Below are 23,785 nucleotides of genomic sequence, written 5' to 3'. Positions count from 1 at the left end.
TAATGCTGGTCTACATGCATAAATAGGTATGCATTTGTCCAGGCACGCGACAGGAACGCTTTCTAATCACTGTTCGAGCTGCTAACCGAGTGTCCAGCAGCGGCCCACGAATTAGCTCCGTCCACCCGTATTTCGTGACGCTGCTGTTTCCCGTATGGGATCGTCGGTAGTTGGTTGGGTTGTGCAAAACATGGCCGTCGCCGTCAGCGCATAAGCTATAGAGGAAGTTCGGCCTTACCGGCAACATATATAGGGGGGGGATCACTGGCGTGTTCGAGCTGGTCGTCGAGCGGCGGGTGCTGTTTGTATACATCGTAATTACGATCCACGACGACGATGGATTAGCATATGTGTATTGTTGAAAGTGAATGGTTTCTTTTTTATTAGCATATAGCACAACTAGAGTTGCTCACAAACACATGCATACACTCGCCCCTGTGACGCGCGCACGCACATGCCCCACCCCTATGAGAATAGTTTCTTTGTTAGAATTTTCTAGATTTATCCTTGCAAATAATCTAGATTTAAATAAGTCCACGAATAACCATGAGTAAAAAAAACTCAACGGATAGTTTACATGCTCCATGTGTTTAATAAGAAATAAAAATTAGATGACTCATAAATCACGAAAGTGCCCTTCTCGCGAGCTCATATGCATCCTCATTGGATAGTAAATCCGACAAAAAAAATATAGTAAAAACAAACATTGACGAATCTTCTACATGCGTGTTGAGTTTCATGAATAAAAGATGTTCCGAAATGCTCCCTAAAAACAAAGTTTCATTTTGGAATATTGTTTCTTCATGAAAAATTTCACACATGTTGAGAATTTGTTGATGTTTGTTCCAAAAAAATCTTTTTTGTTGATTTATTTTTTAACTTTTTTTAAAAGATTTTACTGTTTGTAGGGAGCATATGAGCTCGTGAGCACAAACTTCATGTCCTATGAACCGGTGTTACACAAAGATAATGTGTCATCTTCGATCTCAAATATCAATTTGTATCCACATCCACTCTTGAGTGCAATAGTTGAAAACCAATCAAATCGCTTGCTCGGGTTGCAAGAGGTTTTGTCGTGTCCAATGGTGATCTTTTTCCCTACTAATTCAACAAATAATCATCATGCTCAATCTTCTTAGAAAATTGGCATGCTCCATATTTTTCAAATAATGCGGTGTACTACTTTACCACGTAACGTTCGAGCTTGCATTAATAAGCTTGGTACTTCGACACCCTAAGGATTTGAATGCATTTTTCAATTTTTGTAAGGGTATTTTCTTAAGGGTTCGTGTTTCTTAATATAGTAAATGATACCCCGCACGTTGTTGCGAAATATTTTGCAATACAATTTAATTGCATGGAAGATGAGTATTTGAAGTAACAATATGATAACAAAAACTAGAAATGCATGCGATTTATTGTGTTTGATTATTGGATAGTTGTAACATATGTAGCATAGTAGAATGGAAATTGTAGTGAAAGTTCACATGTTGAGGTGTTTTTTCATATGCGTGGTTGGATAGTTTGATGTACTGTAAAAGGTCCCTACTTATATAATTGCATATGGCGTGCGCTTGCAGACCGTTCCAAGGAAGCTATGGCTGGATGGCGACGAGGAGCAGCTGCGACAATGGCCGATTAAGGAGGTAGAGACACTGGGGAGAAAAAGAGTCGGTTGACAATTGGTTGGAGTGCACATGAACATCGGTGGGGTGAAGGAGTTCACTGGTGTGGGACAAAGACTATTTCCCCCCAAGCTAAACCATCCTAATTTTTTCCTTCACAATTTGATGAAAGGCTGGGGGCAGTGCCCCCCCCCCCCCCAGTACACATAGTTTCGCCTCAGTAGTCTAGAACCACTAGATGATCCCTATCACGTTGTTGCGGAATGTTTTGCAATACATTTCAATATGGTTTGATTGCATGCAACATGAATATTTGAAGTAACAATATGAGACCTAACCTAAAAATACATTTGATTTATTGTGTTTGATTATTTGGTAGTTGTAAAATATGTAGCATGGTAGAATTGAAATTCCAGTGAATGTTTGCATGTTGAGGTGATTTTTTTCCTGCGTATGGTTGGATAGTTGATGTATTGCAAAACGGTCTCTACTTATATAATTGCCTATGATGTGCGCATACAGATTGTTCCAAGGAAGGTGTGGCTGAACGGCGACGGGAAGCAGCTGCAACAGTGGCCGATTGAGGAGATAAAGACACTGAGGAGCAAAAGAGTCTAATTGGTTGGAGTGCACGTGAACACCGATGGGGTGAAGGAGATCACTGGCGCGGGCGCACATGCTGACATGGAGGCCGTCTTCCACATCCAGGCCTTGGAAGGGTCCGTGACCTTCGAGCCCAAGTGGTTGTTGGACCCGTAGAAGTTGTGCTAGGAGAAAGGTGTGTCCGTGCTAGGCAGGGTTGCTCATCATGGCCTCTGGCAACCTGCGGGAGCGCATATCTGTGTCAGGGTGTTTCAAATACAACCACAAATACAAAATCCTCATGTGCACGTACCTCACAATGTACAAGTAGAACACAACTCCGCTAATCTAGATGATTTTTTTAAAGGAACACAGTGCGTTCCATTACATAACATGGCTGGACAAATAGGCAACAACAACTTCTTTTACAAAGTCCGGAATTTAGCCAAGCCAGATTTCACACAAACTAGGTCCCAGTTTAGCACTGGCGGAGCCAGACGAAATTTCTTGGGGATGGGTGGGGGGGGGGGGATATGAGTGCTTGGTAGGGCCAAAGACTATTTTCCCCCAACCTAAACCCTCCTAAATTTTTTCCTTCACAATTTGGTCAAAGGCCGGGGGGCAGTGCCCCCCCTCCCCCCAGTACACATAGAACTGCCTCTTTTAGAACCACTAGATGATACCCTGCAAGTTGTTGCGGAATGTTTTGCACACATTTTTGATGCGATTTGATTGCATGGAACATGCATATTTTAAGTAACAATATGAGAACAAAAACTAAAAATACATGTGATTTACTGTGTTTGATTATTGGATAATTGTAAAATATGTAGCATAGTACAATGAAAAATCTAGTGAATGTTTTGCATGTTGAGGTAGGTTTTTTTCTCTATGCATGATTTGATAGTAATGGGTCTTTTCTTATGCATGTTGATGTGGAAGAAATATGATTTGAAACTCACTTAAAATGCACTAATACATGTTGCATGGTAGATGATTGTTGTGCTTACATCGGACAGATGCTAGTGGATCAAGCTAGTAAATCTAATGGCTACAATTTTTTTTTATGATGTGAAAGCACACATGTTAAGATAATTAGAAGTAGTGGGAATCACTCTTTAGGCATACAGGATATGGTCTTTGGCCTTTGGCCTTTTTGCGAAAATAATAATTTGAAGTAGTAATGTGAACTTAACTTGTAATATTTTAGTTTAAAAAATGGAGGGTCCACTATTTGTTTTAAACAAGTGAAAAGCCAAGCAAGCGTGCGGTGTAAAAAGGATAATCCTTATTAGCCAGCGCCGATCAATAAATACTGATCAATCTTATCTTATATGTGAAATGCATTTTTTCAGGAATTTTTTTGATTTATTCATCTTTAATCATGGTAGTACAATGAACATCAGAAATAATAAAAATTACATCCAGATTCATAGACCACCGAGTGAAAACTATAGGCACTGAAGCGAGTCGAAGACGCGCCATCGCCATCGCCACTCCGTCGGTGGAGCCGGGCAAAAAATGTTGTACTAGACAGTCGTAAAGTCGTCGTGCAAAGGCCTCGTAAGACTAACGCACCAGAACAACAACCGCCGTCGTCGAAGAGTAGTGTAGATCAAAAGGATCCAACTAAAGACACACGACCGTAGACAAACTATGACCATATCAGAGCAAATCCATCAAAGACAGATCCGCCGGAGACACACCTCCACACGCCCACCGACGATGCTAGACGCACCGCCGGGACGGGACTAGGCGGGGTTAAACCTTATTCCACCTCTGGGAGTCGGCGCCGTCTCGTCTTGCTGAGCTGGACACAAACTCATAACAAATTCGAATAAACATCTAAAAACGGAGCCCTCCCGCCGACAAGGACCGGGATCCACCATGCCGTCAATCGAAGACGAGGCGGACCGGCGGCGGCGCCCGTGGGAGGTAGAGAAACCCTAGGCTTTGTTTTTTGAGGCGGTGGCTAGTACTATTATTTTTTTTCCGAAGACACTCCTGCTAACAATTTCTGGTATGTACATCCAAGGCGGATGAATCGAGACAATATACTGCTCACCGTGCCCCCCATTCATTGCGCGTACGCTCAACGGATGAATCGGGCCAACGACTCCGCTTTATTTATCGTTCCCTTGACAGAAGTGCGAGTACATAATCATGGACCACACTAGCGAAAGAGAAAATTTCAGACTCTATAAAAACAAGAGCACTAGCAATCAACTACCAGTGCGATCGGTTGCTTTTCCCAGGACAGGAGGAGATGCTGCGAGCTATGCTGTGATCTGGTTATCACACACGCGCGCGCGCGTTCTTGGATACTGTTCATTTCGAGTGATTCTTTCTGCTCTTTGCTGTCTAACTTTTGCTCTGTTGTGCGTGGTGTTTTTTGCTGTGCGCTGGATTTGCCCCAAGAGAGAAGCCAGGTAGGCAGCAGGGCAGGAGCAGGATGCTGTGTCTGATCCCTAGCGTCAACTTTTCTGTTGGCCCTTTTCGGTGCCATGCTTCGTCGCCCGTCAGCTTCCACATGCTCCCTCTCTCTCAGCGGCCTCGTGTGTCCACCAATGATCTGCTCCGCAACTAGAGGAAGAGCCAAACATACCCAAGAGAAAATTTAAAAACAAACACTCCCTCCCTACCAAAATATAAGATGTTTTTATGGTTCAAATTGAACAGCAAAAACATCTTACATTTTTATACAGAGGTAGTACTCGTCACATTCTTGCGCTTGAGATCATATTTAATTATGTTTTCACACGCTATAATACGGGTTTTAGCCGCTTGATTATATGTCGCCATGGATTCAGAGGAGGGCTTTGTTCCGCCGACGATGGCCTGCACAAAAAAGCTCTCGTGACGCCCACGCGAGCTCTTGTTTCAAGCCAAATGTATGCACAGTTTTGCGAAGAAGATGGAAGGGGGAAAAGATAAATAATCTATGGTTGACCAACTGAGTTTCATTTACACTAAAAGATGCATTTTCCGTATATTTTTGGGGGGCGCTAGCCTTGGATCCAAGTAAAACCCATGATGATGCGAGCATAGCAGAGATTTGAGACACGGGCATAGGATCCCCTGCATCTCGTAGACGGTTGGAGAGCGATGTTTATTGCCGCCGGGAAGGGGAGGCAGCGCACGTTGCGGCCGCAGGGCTCGCGTGCTGCCCGGCCCTCGTGCCATGCCATGCCATGCCATGCACGGGGTGCAGGCTCCACTGTTGTGTTTACACTGACCAGTACGTAGTACGCAGGCGGCATGAGGGGCAGTTCTACACTGTTTAGAGCAACTTCAACGCGCTGACCCATTTCGTTTGCACGGACAGAAAAATCGGCCCAACGCGCTGACTCAAACGGACGCTCGTTCACTTTTCGTTCGTGTGCCGACCCATTCCCGACCCATTTCCGAGCCGGGTTTGCATCGGCGCGGATATGAGACGGACGTGCGCGCCCGCCTACTCCTCCCCTGGCCCATTGGCCATCCTCTCCCATTCCAACAGCAAACCCTCGCCCGCCCCCTTCGTCGCCGACGCCGCCGCCCATTTTTCCGGTGACTCTGCCAGTTGTCGGCGCCGCAACATCCCCTCTGCAACGCCGCCATCTCCCACGTCGCCCGCCACCGCCGTCTTGCCGCCTAGGAATCGAAATCTTCCCACACCCGCTCCCCCAACCGCGACCAAGCTAAGAAGCCGCCTCGCCGCCCCGGCCAGATCCTCACTGGCACGCTCGTCGGACGTCGACAGGGCAACTAGCTGGTCCGTGTGCGCCGTGGCTCTCTTCGCCGGCCGTCTTCTTCGTCGACGCCCGCAAGCTGTTCGACAGTTTGCCAAGGTACAAAATGGACTCTGCCGACGAGTTCTTTTTTCACAATTTTCTTTGCGACTCCAACGATTCGTCGTCCGATGATGAGGAGGAGATCTTGGCTGCCGTGTTGGTCCATCACCACCTCAATAGCCAGCGCCCGGCGTTCCGTGACTCCATTCCGGGCCACCTTCCGTCGTTGAATCGCAACTGAGTGAGCAGGCATTTCCTTCTTTGGAAGGACTATGCACAACAAATCGTTATTCAAACATCAGAAATTCCGCCGCCGTTTCCGTATGAGTAGGCATCTTTTTAACCGTATTAGAGAGGGGATGGTCGGCTATGATGACTATTTCGAGTGCAAAGAGGATGCGGTTGGAAAGATTGGTTTATCCTCTTATCAGAAATGCAGTGCCGCCATCCGAATGCTTGCATACGGAGTGCCCGGTGATCTCATTGACGAGTACGTCCGTATGAGCGAGTCTACATGCCTAGACTCCCTGTATAAGTTCTGCAAGGCTGTTATTGCTGTGTTTGGCCCTGAGTACTTGAGAGAGCCGACTACTGAAGATACAACCCGTTTGTTGACGATGAATGCCAGCAGGGGCTTCCCAGGGATGCTTGGCAACATAGACTGCATGCAATGGGAGTGGAAGAACCGCCCTTCAGCTTGGCAAGGGCAGTATAAGAGTCATGTCAGGGCTTGCACTGTCATACTTGAGGCCGTGACGTCTCAAGATCTCTGGATCTGGCACTCTTTCTTTGGCAATGGCCGGACCACACAATGATATCAACGTGCTTCAGCGCTCGCCGGTGTTTGCTAGGTTTGCCGAAGGCAACAGCCCACCGATGAACTTTACTATCAACGGCCACAACTACGACAAATCCCCAACCCCCAATGACGGTATCTATCCTCAGTGGACCACTATTGTGAAGACAATCCCCAACCCCGCCAGAGAGAAGAGGAAAAGATTTGCCCAAGAGCAAGAGAGTGCTAGGAAGGACGTCGAGCGTGCCTTTGGTGTTTTGCAATCTCGATGGGACATCGTTCGGCATCCTGCTAATACTTGGAGCACGCAGAAACTATGGGAGGTGATGACTGCTTGTGTGATCATGCACAATATGATCGTAGAAGATAAGCGCCCGGAACGTCTGTACGATCAAGGGTTTCAATTTCAGGGTGAGAATGTTGTGCCTGAGCACGGAGGAGCGGCAACGTTTGAACAGTTCATCCAATTTCATCATGACATGCGTGATTGGGAAACTCACATGCAACTGCAAAATGATTTGATTGAGCATATGTGGGCTCATGTTGGCAATCAATAGATGTATCTTTTTTATTCGGCTTGCAAAACTATGTGAGGCATTTTTACTTTTATTCGGCTTGTAAAACTATGCTATTTATTTGTTTGCTTGTGAAATAATGCGAAAGTTGTGTGTGAAATAATGCAAATTTTACGCTGTATGAAAAAGGGCGGCCAGCCGGTTACGCTGACACATATGGATCGGCTTGTTAGACACACTGCCGATTCAAATCTCAAACAGGACGGACGACCGACCCAAACAAGCAAAAAAGACAAAAATATCGCTCGTCTGGGTCGACGCGTTGGAGTTGCTCTTATACTCGCCAGCACGTACTACGCAGGCCGGCCGGCCGGCGGCAATGGCTTGCTTGGACAGCCTCGAGCAGCTAGCTATACATACACCGTACGTACACATACGTATATGTACACTCCAGCGCATGCGTACGCTACACGCTCCCGTCTCGTCCGTGCACGCGCATGCACACACGTGCGGCGCGCGGTTGGACCTCCCTACCCGTGGGTGTGATCTCTGGTGCGCCTCACGGGCGGGGACGGACAGCGTGCGTGATTGCTGCCTCCTCTTGCGCATCGCATCGCATCGAATGCTGCTGATCGGCTCGCCGCACGAATCTCGCGGAATTGCAACGCTCCAAGAAACGACGTGACAAGGATATCTACCCCCGGTACGGTCTAGTTACACTTACACACCTCCTCCTCTGACAGATTCATCTCTGCCCGTCTGCCGTAGTACGTTTGTGGTCACTGCACGGCTGGGGTCCACTTCTACAGCCAAGATTGAGAATTACTGATGTTAGGTGTTTTTTTTTTGCGGGTGTAGGGGTGGGAGGTGTTAAACCAAAAAAAAAAAACTAGCACGAGAAGAAATCAGAATGAACGAATACGAAGAAGATTACCCGCCGGGAAAAAAAATACGAAGAAGATTGAGATTGCGTTCGTGACACAAATAAATGGGACAAAATAAATGCAATTGCAAGGAAAAAGAAAAATAATTGTCAGAAGTGGGGTTCGAACCCACGCCCTCGTAAGAGGACCAGAACTTGAGTCTGGCGCCTTAGACCACTCGGCCATCCTGACTCGCTTGTTATTTTAGTGGTCAAAGGTTATATGTATACATCATGTAGTTCTTTAGCTTAAGTATCAACTTAGAGAGACATCACACGATCACATCGATCTTTCCTGGGAGTACAGCATTATTCGCATGCTCAACCACAGGATCGGCAGTTGGATATACAAGCGATGTAGCATTGTCCAGGGCCAGGGCAAACTCGCATAAACATTGGGGAGGCACGCCAACAATGTCATGAACAGTTCCCAGGATGAAGAGCGCCAACATTGGGGAGATATTCCAAAATACTAGTAGTAGTATAGCACACTGATCTTGCTGTTACACTTTGTTCAGAAATTCCGCGACATGATCTACACTTTGTTGTTACAAAATAACATATGAAAACACAAGTTCAAGAGGCGATTCGCAGACACCCGGCTTGAGCAGCGTCGATGGATGGACTGCAACCAATGGATGATTCTCTGCAGATAAGAATACATACATAAATTAGAAGGATAGTCGTCAGCAGCAAAACACTAAAACACACTATGTAAGCAAACAGACTTTTAGCAGACCATGTATTTGCACAATTAGTGTTTGTAAATACAGTTCCGTATCCTTTTACTGCCTATCAAACACATACAGTGATTCTCCAAATTCATGTCCTTAATAACACTTGAGAAAACTAACATGTACAGAGTCAAGATAATGAAACAGTCTATTTCAAGAATGGAAAATAAGAACAATTTGGTGATACTATAGAAGGGGTTCACTTCACCTAGACAAGTTCGATGTAAGCCATAGGTGCATTATCTCCCCGCCTTGGGAATGTCGGGATGATCCTTGTGTAGCCCCCGTTTCTTTCCCCATACCTGTCTGGAACCTCAGCAAACAATGCATGGACTATGTGCTTCTCATAAATATACCCCAGGGCCTGCCTCCTCTTGTGAAGAGATCCATCCTTCGCCATCGTGATCATCTTGTCAACCCACTTCCTCATCGCCTTTGCCCTTGGCTTGGTAGTCTTTATCCTCCCGTGCTTCAGCAGCTGTGTGGTCAGCCCACGCAGGAGTGCTTTCCGCTGATCTGCAGGCCTGTTGAGCCTAGGAATGCGCTTCCCGTGCCTCATCGCCAATATCCTTCCACGGACATCAATGCCAAACAGTCGGTGAGCAAAGCTTGATTCCACTGCAATATTTTGAGAAAGGTCAGTGAATGAGTTCATTGTGGAATTCATAGGAAAGTCTCAAAAAACATCCTAATCCTATCTTTAGCATGACTGGCTCAAGACCTTTTAGACTGATCTGACATATTTGGCATGCAACAACAGAGTTTTTAATTTCTTCAGGATATTACTTGCATCGTTTGAGATTTGTATGGTGTGCTCAATCAGTAAGGTGATATTTGACATACTAAGGAAAACTAGCTTTTCGGCAAATGTAAGGTGATAAAACCTTTTTTTCTCTACATAATAATATTTGTTCGCTTAATCAGCAAGATAAACAATTATGCATGGGACGACAAGTTAGCTGTTTTTCACCATTCATAGCTCCTCTGCCCTTCCGATTCCACAAATCCATGTTAAACACGTTTTCAAAATACAGCTATACCAGTTTATATTCATTATGCTTTTTTTCCCTGCTCATGATCACAAGGGATAAAATGGCAGCATCCCAATTTGAAACACCACAATGCATTCCAGCATCATCGCTATTAAACAGAGGAAGAAAATGGAAGGAACAGAGCTATAATACAATGGGTGCAAGTGTTGAGGAATCTGTTGGTGGCAGAAATGAGAAATGGCACATATTTCTTCAAAATAAGTACCCAATTTGCCATCTGTTTGGTTCATTGTTATCTCCTATTTGTAACTGCCAAACAAATTGCCAACGTATGCTCTACTACACATATGACACGAGTAACGAAATTGGTAATAGGATAAATGCTGTTAGTACAAAAGATCAGGGAAATTGTCAAGGTACAGACCATCTGAAAGGATTTAATGAGTTGAGCATCCTTGAACACTGAAACCCAATTCTAAAGGTACAGACCATCTGAAAGGTCATCAGCAACAAATACATAAATGATGTGCCCCTCAGTTGATACTACAATATGGAACCCAGGTGGCCACGGAGAATGAATATGCAGCTTGTCCAATTCAAGAATATTTTGGATTGGCGGCTGGTGAATTTTAGCATTTGTGACACTCGAGCGTCCAAACTGAAACTGTGTGTAAATAAACAGCATTTACGGCCACACTCGGGCTCAAACATAAGGGCCGGAAAACCAGGAGGTCTCACCGGAGAACGAGGAGGTGTACGAGAAGGCGAGGGACGCCGAGGCCGCGGAGGACATCGGGGCGGGGGAGACGGAGGACGAGGCGGAGGAGGTGGAGACGAAGGAGCTCCGGAGGAACGGGGCGGCGGAGGCCGCCTGCCTGCGAGGCCGGACGGCCGCCGACGGGGAGGAGCGGAGCGCGGGGAGCGCGGCGCGCAGGGAGTCCATGCGCCAGGCCGAGGCGGAGATCGCCGGCGAGGGGGAGGTGGAGGCGAAGGCCGCCATTGGGGGAGGGGAAGGAGAGCGAGCGAGCGGAGCGGAGGAGGGGTGTGGGTTTGGCTGGAGAGGGGTGCCGACGCCGCTCGGCTTTGAAGCGGATAACGTTTGGATTTCTGCTGCCGATTGGGTTCCGCTGGGCCGGGCTGGGAGGGACGGGCCCAGTATATGGATATGGGCAACTCGAGAATGGGCCGTTCATGACGCCCAAAACGTTGTTACTATTATTATAGTACAATCCTCACAAAAATAAAACGGGCTCAAAAAATAAAATAAAAAACAAAACGAAGTGGACTAAAAAAATAAAATATATAAAACGGAGAGAGTTATAGTAAAATCATCTTGCATGTTATCACTCGATAATATTCAGACATGGCGAAATGGAGTGCCGATAGAATGATCAAAGATAACAATCCAGGTTACATGCCCATTATTCAATCGGTGCACTAATTTATCTCTTATTTGCTAGTGCTTCTGGTGTAACTAAATGTAAAAGGCGCATGTGTCACCACGAGGGCAATCGTTACTCATGAGGAGGAGCCGGTGCCTTTGCGTGGTGGTTGTGGTTTGGGTTCGGTCCGGAAACAGGAAGTGGCCTCCATGGTGACATGTTGTCGCCTTCCCTGGCCTCCTCCATCGATGCCGGCGGTGGGGCCTTGCATCGGCGATGATGGTTGGGTTGCAGCGCTAGAGTGGGTTGATTATGTATGAAGTTCGATCCAGAAGGAACCGGCCTCGGCGCCATGACATCGCCTTCCCTCGCCTCCTCTGTTGATGCAGGCGGTGGGGCATGACATCGGTAATGATGGTGGGGTTGTGGCGCCGGGGCGGGAAAGTGATGTATAGGGTTCGGACCAGAAGGAACCGGCCTCGGTGCCACCATCACACCTTCCCTCGCCTCCTCCGTTGATGGAGGGGGCTTGTGGGGAGCCGGGGTGGGAGGACGATGGTGTATAGGGTCTGGCCCGGAAGGAACAGGCTTCGGTGCCACCATGACACCTTTCCTCGCCTCATCCGTTGATAGAGGAGGCATGCAGGGAGCCGGGGCGGGAGGACAATGGTGTATAGGGTCTGGCCCGGAAGGAATAGGCATCGGTGCCACCATGACACCTTCCCTCATCTCCTCCATTGATGGAGGAGGCCTGTGGGGAGGACGATGGTGTATAGGATTTGGCCCGGAAGGAACAGGCCTCGGTGCCACCATGGCACCTTTCCTCGCCTCCTCCGTTGATGGAGGAGGCCTGCAGGGAGCCGGGGCGGGAGGACAATGGTGTATAGGGTCTGGTCCAGAAGGAACGGGCCTCGGTGCCATCATAATGCCTTCCCACCCTCCCTCCTTTGTTGGAGGAGCCATGTGGGGCGGCGGGGATGGAATAACCGGTAATGGGTCGCCGGGCATGTCCGGCGGGGGCAGGATAACCGGTGCTGGATCACCAGTCATGTGGCGCGCGGAAGAGGGCGTGGAAAGGAGCATCAGCGACAGGAAGAGCACAAGGAGCGCCGGAGTGCTCTCGTGCATGGCAGCCATGGCTATGTATCTTGGCTACTTCTTGCAACCTGTTGCTGCGTTGTGTGCTCACTCTTAGGGAGTAGGCGAAATATATAGAGGGCCTCATTTGAGATTAATTGGCGACCAATTAATGAATTAATTAATGAGATGCTTATCTCTAGTAAGATAAACATGCAACCAGTAAATGGGATGGATGGATATCCGGCATTCTCGGCGGTCAGCAAGAGAAACGCCTTCACTTTACCCAGCATTAACGGGCAAAGAGACGTAAAATATGTATTGCTACCAAGACGCGTTCCACTTTAACATGCATATAGTATCCGCAAACGAAGGCACGGTGTCTTCACTACCGACGCTTGCTGAAGAAGAAAAGACACTGGTATCTGGATATGAACTCCCACCTCAGGCAATTATCGCTAGCAAAAGCAAACGAGTTAATTAAACTAGCTAGCTTTACATCCAAGATGTAATCAAACGTTCTTCAGATTTTACCTCTGGATGTTCTCCGGGATAAACAATACTCTCCCACGTCGTTGGTCGTTTGTAATACTCAGCTATTTTTGCACCAGTGTGTTGGCAACACAACCAACTCAGTACTGATAGCAGCTCACTCCATTTTATGCAAGACCGGACGAACAAGTTACACACATGCATACCACTAGCCAGCTATTCGAAATTGAACATTTCATACAACATGTTTCCGTCTACCATATCAGTGGCGGAGCTACCAAGAGAATATTGGGCGGGCCGGATAGTGTAAAGAGTGGTAACAAAGTAAAAAACCAATATTACTATGGGCTAGACTTCATATAAAACATTTTTTTGCCCCAGCCAAGGGCGGGCCATTGGCCCTTTCAGCCTTGCTGAAGCTCCGCCGGTGTACCATATAGAGTGAGGCAGTGCGGTGGGACGGTGCGATGTAAGGCGTACAACCCTAAGGTCCGTGTTAGTAGTACTTTTTTTTTACCTTTGGGTTGCATATTTATATCATAGCAATCCTCCTCCCGTCCCACACATCAGATCAAACTGACGGCTAGAATGGTGTTGTACTCTAGGATAGTGAGGGGTATAGTAAACGCACCTTGCATGTTAAGTTATCACTTTATTGTCCAGCCATACCGGAATATAATGGAATTCAATGCAATGCATCACAGATAACTAACAATCCATGTTACATGCCACATGTTTAACTAGGTGTAGTAATCCATCCCTTATTCCGCTAGTGATTCCGGTGTAACTAAATGTAAAAGGTGTAGGTGTCGCCAGTGGGGCAACCATCATGCCTGAGATGGAGCCAGTGGCAGGACATGACGCCGATGATGATGGTGGGGATGCGGCGCCAGGGCGGGAGTTTCATGATGTATGGCGTCTAGTCCGGAAGGAACCGACATGGGTGCCACTATGAGGCCTTCCATCGCCTCGTCCGTCGATGAAGGCGGTCGGGGATGATGTATGGGGTCCAGCCCAGAAGGAACTGGCCTCGGCACTGCCATGGGGCCTTCCATCGCCTCGTCCATCGATGAAGGCGGTCGGGGATGATGTATGGGGTCCGGCCCAGAAGGAACTGGCCTCGGCACTGCCATGGGGCCTTCCATCGCCTCATCCATCGATGAAGGCGGTCGGGGATGATGTATGGGGTCCGGCCCAGAAGGAACTGGCCTCGGCACTGCCATGGGGCCTTCCCTCGCCTCCTCCAATGATGAAAACGGGATGTGGGAAGGCTGGGAAGAGATGGTCGACAATGAGGAGGGGATGGTCGGGAGAGGAGGGGTGTTGGGCGGCGGGGAGGAGATGATCGAGAGCGGGGGCAGAGGAAGGTTTGGCAGTGGGGGAAGAGGGAGGTTTGGCAGCGGGGGGAGAGGGAGGTTTGGCAGCGGGGGCAAGGGAAGGTTTGGAAGCGGAGGTAGAGGAAGATTAGGTAACGGGGGTAGAGGTAGGTTTGGAAGCGGGGGTAGAGAAAGGTTTGGTAGCGGGAGAGGGACACCTGGTACTAGGTCGTCAGGCATGTAAGACGGAGGGGAAGGGATGACATCGCCACGCATGATGTCGACGGAGTTGTGGGACGGTGGGGAGGGGATGACCGATGGTGGGTCGCCAGGCATGTGGTCACGAGGCGGTGGGAAGGAGATGACCGGCGTTGGGTCACTAGGCATGTGGACGCGGGGCGGTGGAGAAGGGATGACTGGCAATGGGTCGCCAGGCATGTGGCGCGCCGAAGACGTCGTGGAGGAGAGGATTAGCGACAAAAAGAGCACAAGGAGAGCCGCGGAGCTCTCGTGCACGGCGGCCATGACTATGTGGTAGTGCTTGCAAAATGCAAGGAAGTTTGCTGTGTTTGTGTGCTCACTGCAAAGTTGCATGGGGCGAGGTAAATATATAGAGGGCGTCGGTGTGAGATTATTTGGTGAGCAATTATAATCTCTTAATTACCGAAAGGGTTATCTGTAAGATAAACAGGCAACTAGTGAATGAATTCTAAAAAAAACTATACTAGTAAATGAGATCGATGGATATGCGACGTATACATATTCGTATGAAGGCGCATTCTACTTTAGAGTACGTATCAGCAGTATGTGAACTCGTAAAACACACATGATCAATCTATGGCGAAACAAAACTGGACTAGCTAGCAGTTCCAGCCTAGCAAGTTACCAAGAGCTTCTGTTTTTTTTTTGCGGGTGTTTTTTTCTTTTGCGGGTGAGCTTCTGTTTCTTCTTGGGATCTCTTTAAACAGAAATCTTAGATGTGATCAAACATTCTTCAGATTTTACGTGGCACTAGTTGTTCTCCGAAAAAAAGACACTAGTATCGAGGAAACTCTCATACGTTGTTGCACCTTTGCAATGCTTACTAGTATTTTTTTCATGGGACACGTGTCGGCATGGCAACACAGAATCATCTAGTCGGATCAGGTTGCAAGACCAACTATTTCATTTTCAGCCAGGACCAATCGTTCTTATAATTCTATACAGCATGGCAACACACAGAATCATAAGTACTTTAGTAGTAGTTCTATCTAAAGACAAGTTCAGTCGTCTAGTAGTGAATATTTACAAATCAGATATTGCGAAATCATCTGATCTGACAAAACAAGAGACCAGTCAGTCCGATCTCTCTCTCTCTTTTTTTTGTCAAGACAAATTCAATCATCCAGTGAACATTTGTAATCAGATGTAACAAAATCATTCGAACGGGGATTTAGTTCCGGTTGGGAACGGTCTTTAATCCCGGGTCACCAACCGGGACAACGAAAATGGGACTAAATGTCCCCACCCTTTAGTCCTAGTTGGCCATAACCCGGGACTAAAATCCCTCCACGTGGCTGCGAGCACGCGCCGGAGGCTGGAGGACCTTTAGTCCCGGTTGGTGAACCGGGACTAAGGCCCCTCCACGTGGCTGCGAGCTAGCGCCGGGGGCTGAAGGACCTTTAGTGTGGGGTTAATGGTTTATTTTTCCTTCTTATTTTGTGTTTTCCATTCAATTCTTTTTTATTTCAAATATATTTTACACTACTACATACTCTACACGTTATGCATATATAATATAATTTTTTGTACGACCATGCATATATCATATGATTTCTCATACGACCATATATATATATATATATTGACACACACACACACATATATAGACACACACACATAATTTGGTATATACAATTTCTCCTACAATTTGCAGATCATTACATGCAGGCATTAGGTGCAATGGTATTCTCCCCTTTCAGATATGACCTTCGTAAGCAGAAATCCCGCAATTTTCTCTTAAATTACTCGTATGCGGTTCTCTGGTAGGAGCTTCTCCCACATCTCTTCCATTTTTAAAGAAGGAGATCAATACGAATATATTAGTTGTGTGTATATATTAGATCATCATAAAAAATTGTGAATAGTGTTTACATACCCAAAGTTGTCTTATCTCTGCGCCATTTGGTCGTCATGCGAATGTTCTCGCAAACGTAGTATGCACATAAATTAGTCCCCTGTTGCTGCCTCATGCACTTTGCGAGAATAGAATTCAATCAGATAATAATCAACAATAATAATGGTATTGAAACTAGAATTAAAGAGATGCGCGGACCTAGCTAGTACTACTTAATTACCTTGGTCTATCGCCGTTTCAGCTTCGGTTTCCATTCACTGGCAACCTCTTTGATGAACCGTTTCCAAACCCTGCCCGACAAAGAAAATGAATAAAGGAGTTATTAATTACTTGATATCAGGAAATGAACGAAAGAGGCCGATATATTGCGATAATGATTGAAATTACCTGTCAAGCATCAAAACCATGCTGGTGTATTCTCGAGTGTCTTTACCTAGTGAGTCCAGGGTTTCAACAGTTCCAGCGTCAACTCTAATGATTAGCAGGATCCAGTGGAACCTGCACACACGTTTATATAAGCAGGCATGCATAACTCATCAACTACACTTAACATCGAGTAAGCAAAATAGAATTTGTAGTACAAGACAATAACACTCACTTGAAGTTGTAAGGAAATAGTATTTCTGTTCAACTATTTAGTTCCTTCATAAACCTTAGCAAGTTATCCTCTGAGTCTTTGGCGTGGTTTTGTATCATAATTTCATTAATGATATACAGGTCAACGAACCCAATGTCATAGATTCCATCTCTTTTGCATTCGAAAATCTTCATTCTGCATAATAACGTGCAAAAGAATATAGTGAGGATAATTACAGGCAATGGACGAGCTGAGCTAGAGACTTAAATTACAGAAAGAAATCACTTACAGACAATAGCAACTGGCCATAGATTTGTCGAGTGCATCCTGATTGTATAACTAATTTTTTTGGAAACTCAATCATTATCTCATTTTCATATAAGTAATGCTCTTCCTTGACTTTCACCATGAGCATCTATCGCCCGTTCTTTACTTCTTTCATGTACCAGTCATGCAATTTTCACATTTCTGTTGATAGCTGCGGGACCTGCTCAGGTCTGACCAGAGGGTTCCCGGGGACATATTTCCATGCTAATTCAGCCATGGGGAATTCCTCGGTGCCTACGAGTTGATCAACACTGATACCAAAGTTTTTAGCAGCGTCGGTTACCTTATCGGTAATCACCTTGAGGGGGGGGGTCGATTACATTGCATGTTCTCTGAGCTGGGGAACTGTTTCCCACTTTTATTACTACTTGCACGTCTCGACTCCTGCATTTGTTCATGAGATGACTTCCTAATAGAGCGCTCATAGTCTGATGGCCTATTCTGCACATGTGGCGGGGCTCGCTCTAGAAGTTCCACAAAGTGCTCTACGGTTTTCGTAGGTATTATCTCCTTTGGGGGCGGGGGCGATTTCGGTGCAAAATGGGACTTCACTTCGGAAGCCACGAACGCTCTAGTTTCCTCATCAGTCATATCGTAAGCTAACTTCTTTTTGGTAGGAGGCTCGTCATTGGCTTTCTTCTTTGGTGCTCTCTTCCGCTTTTGGCCTTGCTGCTGGGACATATGGGGTGGAGTCGGTGAAGGAAATATGCCCTCGAGGCAATAATAAAGTTGTTATTTATATTTCCTTATATCATGATAAATGTTTATTATTCACGCTAGAATTGTATTAACCGGAAACTTAGTACATGTGTGAATACATAGACAAAACAGAGTGTCCCTAGTATGCCTCTACTAGACTAGCTCGTTAATCAAAGATGGTTAAGTTTCCTAACCATAGACATGTGTTGTCATTTGATGAACGTGATCACATCATTAGAGAATGATGTGATGGACAAGACCCATCTGTTAGCTTAGCATAATGATCGTTTAGTTTTATTGCTATTGCTTTCTTCATGACTTATGCATGTTCCTCTGACTATGAGATTATGCAACTCCCGAATACCGGAGGAACACCTTGTGTGCTATCATACGTCACAACGTAACTGGGTGATTATAAAGATGCTCTACAGGTGTTTCCGAAGGTGTTTGTTGGGTTGGCATAGATCAAGATTAGGATTTGTCACTCCGTGTATCGGAGAGGTATCTCTGGGCCCTCTCGGTAATGCACATCACTATAAGCCTTGCAAGCAATGTGACTAATGAGTTAGTTACGGGATGATGCATTACGGAATGAGTAAAGAGACATGCCGGTAACGAGATTGAACTAGGTATGATGATACCGACGATCGAATCTCGGGCAAGTAACATACCGATGACAAAGGGAACAACGTATGTTGTTATGCGGTTTAACCGATAAAGATCTTCGTAGAATATGTAGGAGCCAATATGAGCATCTAGGTTCCGCTATTGGTTATTGACCGGAGATGTGTCTCGGTCATGTCTACATAGTTCTCGAACCCGTAGGGTCCGCACGCTTAACGTTCAATGACGATTTGTATTATGAGTTATGTGATTTAATGACCGAAGTTTGTTCGGAGTCCCGGATGAGATCACGGACATGACAGGGAGTCTCGAACGGTCGAGAGGTAAAGATTCATATATTGGAAGGTCATATTCAGACATCGGAATGGTTCCGAGTGATCCGGGCATTTTTCCGGAGTACCGAGGGGTTACCGGAACCCCCGGGGAAGTTAATGGGCCTTAGTGGGCTTTAGTGGAGAGAGGGAAGAAGGGCCACGAGGTGGCGCGCGCCTCCCCCTGCCCAAACCGAATTGGACACGGCCCCCTCCTTCCTTCTCCTTCTCCCCTCCTTCCTTTCCCTCCCGTGGAAGAAAGGAAAAGGGGGGGGCCGAATCCTACTTGGACCAGGAGTCCAAGTAGGACTCCCCCCTTGGCGCGCCCCTCCTGGCCGCCAGCCTCTCTCCCTCCCTCCTTTATATACATGGCCAGGGGGCACCCCAAAGTACAACAGACAATCTCTTAGCCGTGTGCGGTGCCCCCCTCCACTGTTTAACACCTCGGTAATATCGTCGTAGTGCTTAGGCGAAGCCCTGCGCTGGTAACTTGTCATCACCGTCGCCACGCCGTCGTGCCGACGAAACTCTCCCTCGTCCTCAATTGGATCAAGAGCTCGAGGGACGTCATCGTGCTGAATGTGTGTTGAACACGAAGGTGTCGTACGTTCGGTACTTGGATCTGTTGGATCGTGAAGACGTTCGACTACATCATCCGCGTTACTAAACGCTTGCGCTTTCGGTCTACAAGGGTACGTGGACACACTCTCCCCTCTCGTTGCTATGCATCTCCTAGATAGATCTTGCGTGATCGTAGGAATTTTTTTGAATTACTACGTTCCCCATTAGTGGCATCCGAGCCAGGTCTATGCGTAGATGATATATGCACGAGCAGAACACAGTGAGTTGTGGGCGATAACAGTCATAATGCTTACCAAACGTCTTACTTTGATTCAGCGGTATTGTTGGATGAAGCGGCCCGGACCGACATTACATGACCGCGTTTATGAGACTGATTCTACCGACGTGCTTCGCACACAGGTGGCTAGCGGGTGTCTGTTTCTCCAACTTTAGTTGAATCAAGTTTGACTACGGCCGGTCCTTGTTGAAGGTTAAAATAGCACACTTGACGAAAAATCGTTGTGGTTTTGATGCATAGGTAAGAACGGTTCTTTCTAGAAGCCCGTAGCAGCCACGTATGATACGTCCATTTTGCATCATGCTTTTATATCGATATTTATTGCATTATGGGCTGTTACTACACATTATGTTACAATACTTATGCCTTTTCTCTCTTATTTTACAAGGTTTACATGAAGAGGGAAAATGCCGGCAGTTGGGATTCTGGGCTGGAAAAGGAGAAAATATTAGAGACCTATTCTGCACAACTCCAAAAGTCATGAAACTGCACAGAGGTACTTTTTGGAATTAATAAAAAATACTGGCGAAAGAATCAACCAGAGGGGCCCCACACCCCGGCCATGAGGGTGGGGGGCGCGCCCTACCCCCTGGGCGCGCCCCCTGCCTCGTGGGCCCCCTGGCAGGCCTCCGGTGCCCATCTTTTGCTATATGAAGTCTTTCGCCCTGGAAAAAATAAGGAGGAAGCTTTTGGGACGAAGCGCCGCCGTCTCGAGGCGGAACCAATCTAGGGCTCTGGTGGAGCTATTCTGCCGGGGAAACGTCCCTCCGGGGGGGGGGGGATCGTCACCATCGTCATCACCATTGATCCCCTCATCGGGAGGGGGTCAATCTCCATCAACATCTTCACCAGCACCATCTCCTCTCAAACCCTAGTTCATCTCTTGTATCCGATCTTTGTCTCAAAACCTCAGATTGGTACCTGTGGGTTGCTAGTAGTGTTGATTACTCCTTGTAGTTGATGCTAGTTGGTTTATTCGGTGGAAGATCATATGTTCAGATCCTTAATGCATATTAATACCCCTTTGATTATGAACATGAATATGATTTGTGAGTAGTTACGTTTGTTCCTGAGAACATGTGAGAAGTCTTGTTATAAGTAGTCATGTGAATTTGGTATTCATTCGATATTTTGTCAGTGAACATATACTCAAAATGTCTGGGTATCATAACCACTTGACTCAGCTGGGAGTTAATCTTCCTGATGATAGTGTCGTTGACAGAGTTCTTCAATCACTGCCACCGAGCTATAAAGGCTTTGTGATGAACTATAATATGCAAGGGATGGAAAAGACTATTCCCGAGCTCTTCGCAATGCTAAAGGCTGTGGAGGTAGAAATCAAGAAGGAGCATCAAGTGTTGATGGTTAACAAGACCACTAGTTTCAAGAAAAAGGGCAAAGGGAAGAAGGGGAACTTCAAGAAGAATAGAAAGCAAGTTGCTACTCCCGGGAAGAAGCCCAAGTCTGGACCTAAGCCTGAAACTGAATGCTTCTACTGCAAAGGGACTGGTCACTGGAAGCGGAACTGCCACAAGTATTTGGCGGATAAGAAGGATGACAAAGTGAAAGGTATATTTGATATACATGTTATTTATGTGTACCTTACTAATGCTCGTAGTAGCGCCTGGGTATTTGATACTGGTTCTGTTGCTCACATTTGCAACTCGAAACAGGGGCTACGGATTAAACGAAGATTGGCTAAGGACGAGGTGACGATGCGCGTGGGAAATGGTTCCAAAGTCGATGTGATCGCTGTCGGCACGCTACCTCTACATCTACCGTCGGGATTAGTTTTAGACCTAAATAATTGTTATTTGGTGACAGTGTTGAGCATGAACATTATATCTGGATCTTGTTTGATGCGCTACGGTTATTCATTTAAATCAGAGAATAATGGTTGTTCTATTTATATGAGTAATATCTTTTATGGTCATGCACCCTTGATGAGTGGTCTATTTTTGTTGAATCTCGATTGTAGTGATACACATATTCATAATATTGAAGCAAAAAGATGCAAAGTTAATAATGATTGCAACTTATTTGTGGCACTGCCGTTTAGGTCATATTGGTGTAAAGCGCATGAAGAAACTCCATGCTGATGGGCTTTTGGAATCACTTGATTATGAATCACTTGATACTTGCGAACCATGCCTCATGGGCAAGATGACTAAGACTCCGTTCTCCGGAACAATGGAGCGAGCAACTGACTTATTGGAAATAATACATACTGATGTATGTGGTTCGATGAGTATCGAGGCTCGCGGCGGGTATCGTTATTTTCTGACCTTCACAGATGATTTGAGAAGATATGGGTATATCTACTTAATGAAACATAAGTCTGAATCATTTGAAAAGTTTAAAGAATTTCAGAGTGAAGTGGAAAATCATCGTAACAAGAAAATAGAGTTTCTACGATCTGATTGTGGAGGTGAATATTTGAGTTATGAGTTTGGTCTTCATTTGAAACAATGTGGAATAGTTTCGCAACTCACGCCACCTGGAACACCACAGCGTAATGGTGTGTCCGAACGTCGTAACCGTACTTTATTAGATATGGTGCGATCTATGATGTCTCTTACTGATTTACCGCTATCGTTTTAGGGTTATGCTTTAGAGACGGTTGCATTCACGTTAAATAGGGCACCATCTAAATCCGTTGAGAAAACACCATATGAACTGTGGCTTGGCAAGAAACCCAAGTTGTCGTTTCTTAAAGTTTGGGGCCGCGATGCTTATGTGAAAAAGCTTCAACCTGATAAGCTCGAACCCAAATCGGAGAAATGTGTCTTCATAGGATACCCAAAGGAGACTGTTGGGTACACCTTCTATCACAGATCCGAAGGCAAGATATTCGTTGCTAAGAATGAATCCTTTCTAGAGAAGGAGTTTCTCTCGAAAGAAGTGAGTGGGAGGAAAGTAGAACTTGATGAGGTAATTGTACCTTCTCCCGAATTGGAAAGTAGTTCATCACAGAAATCAGTTCCAGTGATTACTACACCAATCAGTGAGGAAGCTAATGATGATGATCATGAAACTTCAGATCAAGTTACTACCGAACCTCGTAGGTCAACCAGAGTACGATCCGCACCAGAGTGGTACGGTAATCCTGTTCTGGAAGTCATGTTACTAGACCATGATGAACCTACGAACTATGAGGAAGCGATGATGAGCCCATATTCTGCAAAATGGCTTGAGGCCATGAAATCTGAGATGGGATCCATGTATGAGAACAAAGTGTGGACTTTGGTTGACTTGCCCGATGATAGGCAAGCCATAGAGAATAAATGGATCTTCAAGAAAAAGATTGACGCTGACGGTAATGTTACTATCTACAAAGCTCGACTTGTTGCGAAAGGTTTTCAACAAGTTCAAGGAGTTGACTACGATGAGACATTCTCACCCGTACCGATGCTTAAGTCTATCCGAATCATGTTAGCAATTGCCGCATTTTATGATTATGAAATTTGGCAAATGGATGTCAAAACTGCATTCCTTAATGGATATCTTAACCAAAAATTTTTGTCGATCCTAAAGGTGCTAACCAAGTGTGCAAGCTCCAGCGATCCATTTATGGACTGGTGCAAGCCTCTCGGAGTTGGAATATATGCTTTGACAGTGTTATCAAAGCATATGGTTTTATACAGACTTTTGGAGAAGCCTGTATTTACAAGAAAGTGAGTGGGAGCTCTGTAGCATTTCTAATATTATATGTAGATGACATATTGTTTATTGGAAATGATACATAATTTTTGGATAGCATAAAAGAATACTTGAATAAGAATTTTTCAATGAAAGACCTCGGTGAAGATGCTTATATATTGGGCATCAAGATCTATAGAGATAGATCAAGACGCTTAATTGGACTTTCACAAAGCACATACCTTAATAAGGTTTTGAAGAAGTTCAAAATGGATCAGTCAAAGAAAGGGTTCTTGCCTGTGTTACAAGGTGTGAAGTTGAGTCAGACTCAATGCCCGACCACTGCAGAAGATAGAGAGCAAATGAAAGTCATTCCCTATGCCTCAGCCATAGGTTCTATCATGTATGCAATGTTGTGTACCAGACC

The 23,785-nt window shown here is 46.0% G+C and overlaps 1 protein-coding gene and 1 non-coding gene across 2 annotated transcripts; both read right to left on the bottom strand.

Annotated features, from left to right (window-relative positions):
- Positions 1 to 8,322: 8,322 nt before the first annotated feature.
- Positions 8,323 to 8,406, bottom strand: TRNAL-CAA (transfer RNA leucine (anticodon CAA)). Its single transcript has one exon. It is a non-coding gene; the product is annotated as a tRNA-Leu (tRNA).
- Positions 8,407 to 8,673: 267 nt separating this feature from the next.
- Positions 8,674 to 11,011, bottom strand: LOC123123430 (50S ribosomal protein L17, chloroplastic). The gene is made up of 3 exons (XM_044543931.1): positions 10,678 to 11,011; positions 9,156 to 9,565; positions 8,674 to 8,859 (listed from the first exon to the last, which is right to left on the bottom strand). The coding sequence occupies exons 1-2, from the start codon at positions 10,937 to 10,939 to the stop codon at positions 9,156 to 9,158; spliced, it is 672 nt and encodes a 223-aa protein (XP_044399866.1). The 5' UTR covers positions 10,940 to 11,011; the 3' UTR covers positions 8,674 to 8,859.
- Between the last annotated feature and the right edge of the window lie 12,774 nt (positions 11,012 to 23,785).

Source organism: Triticum aestivum, chromosome 5D (assembly GCF_018294505.1).
Source record: "Triticum aestivum cultivar Chinese Spring chromosome 5D, IWGSC CS RefSeq v2.1, whole genome shotgun sequence".
NCBI lineage: Eukaryota > Viridiplantae > Streptophyta > Magnoliopsida > Poales > Poaceae > Triticum > Triticum aestivum.
This window is presented reverse-complemented; position numbering and strand designations above follow the sequence as displayed.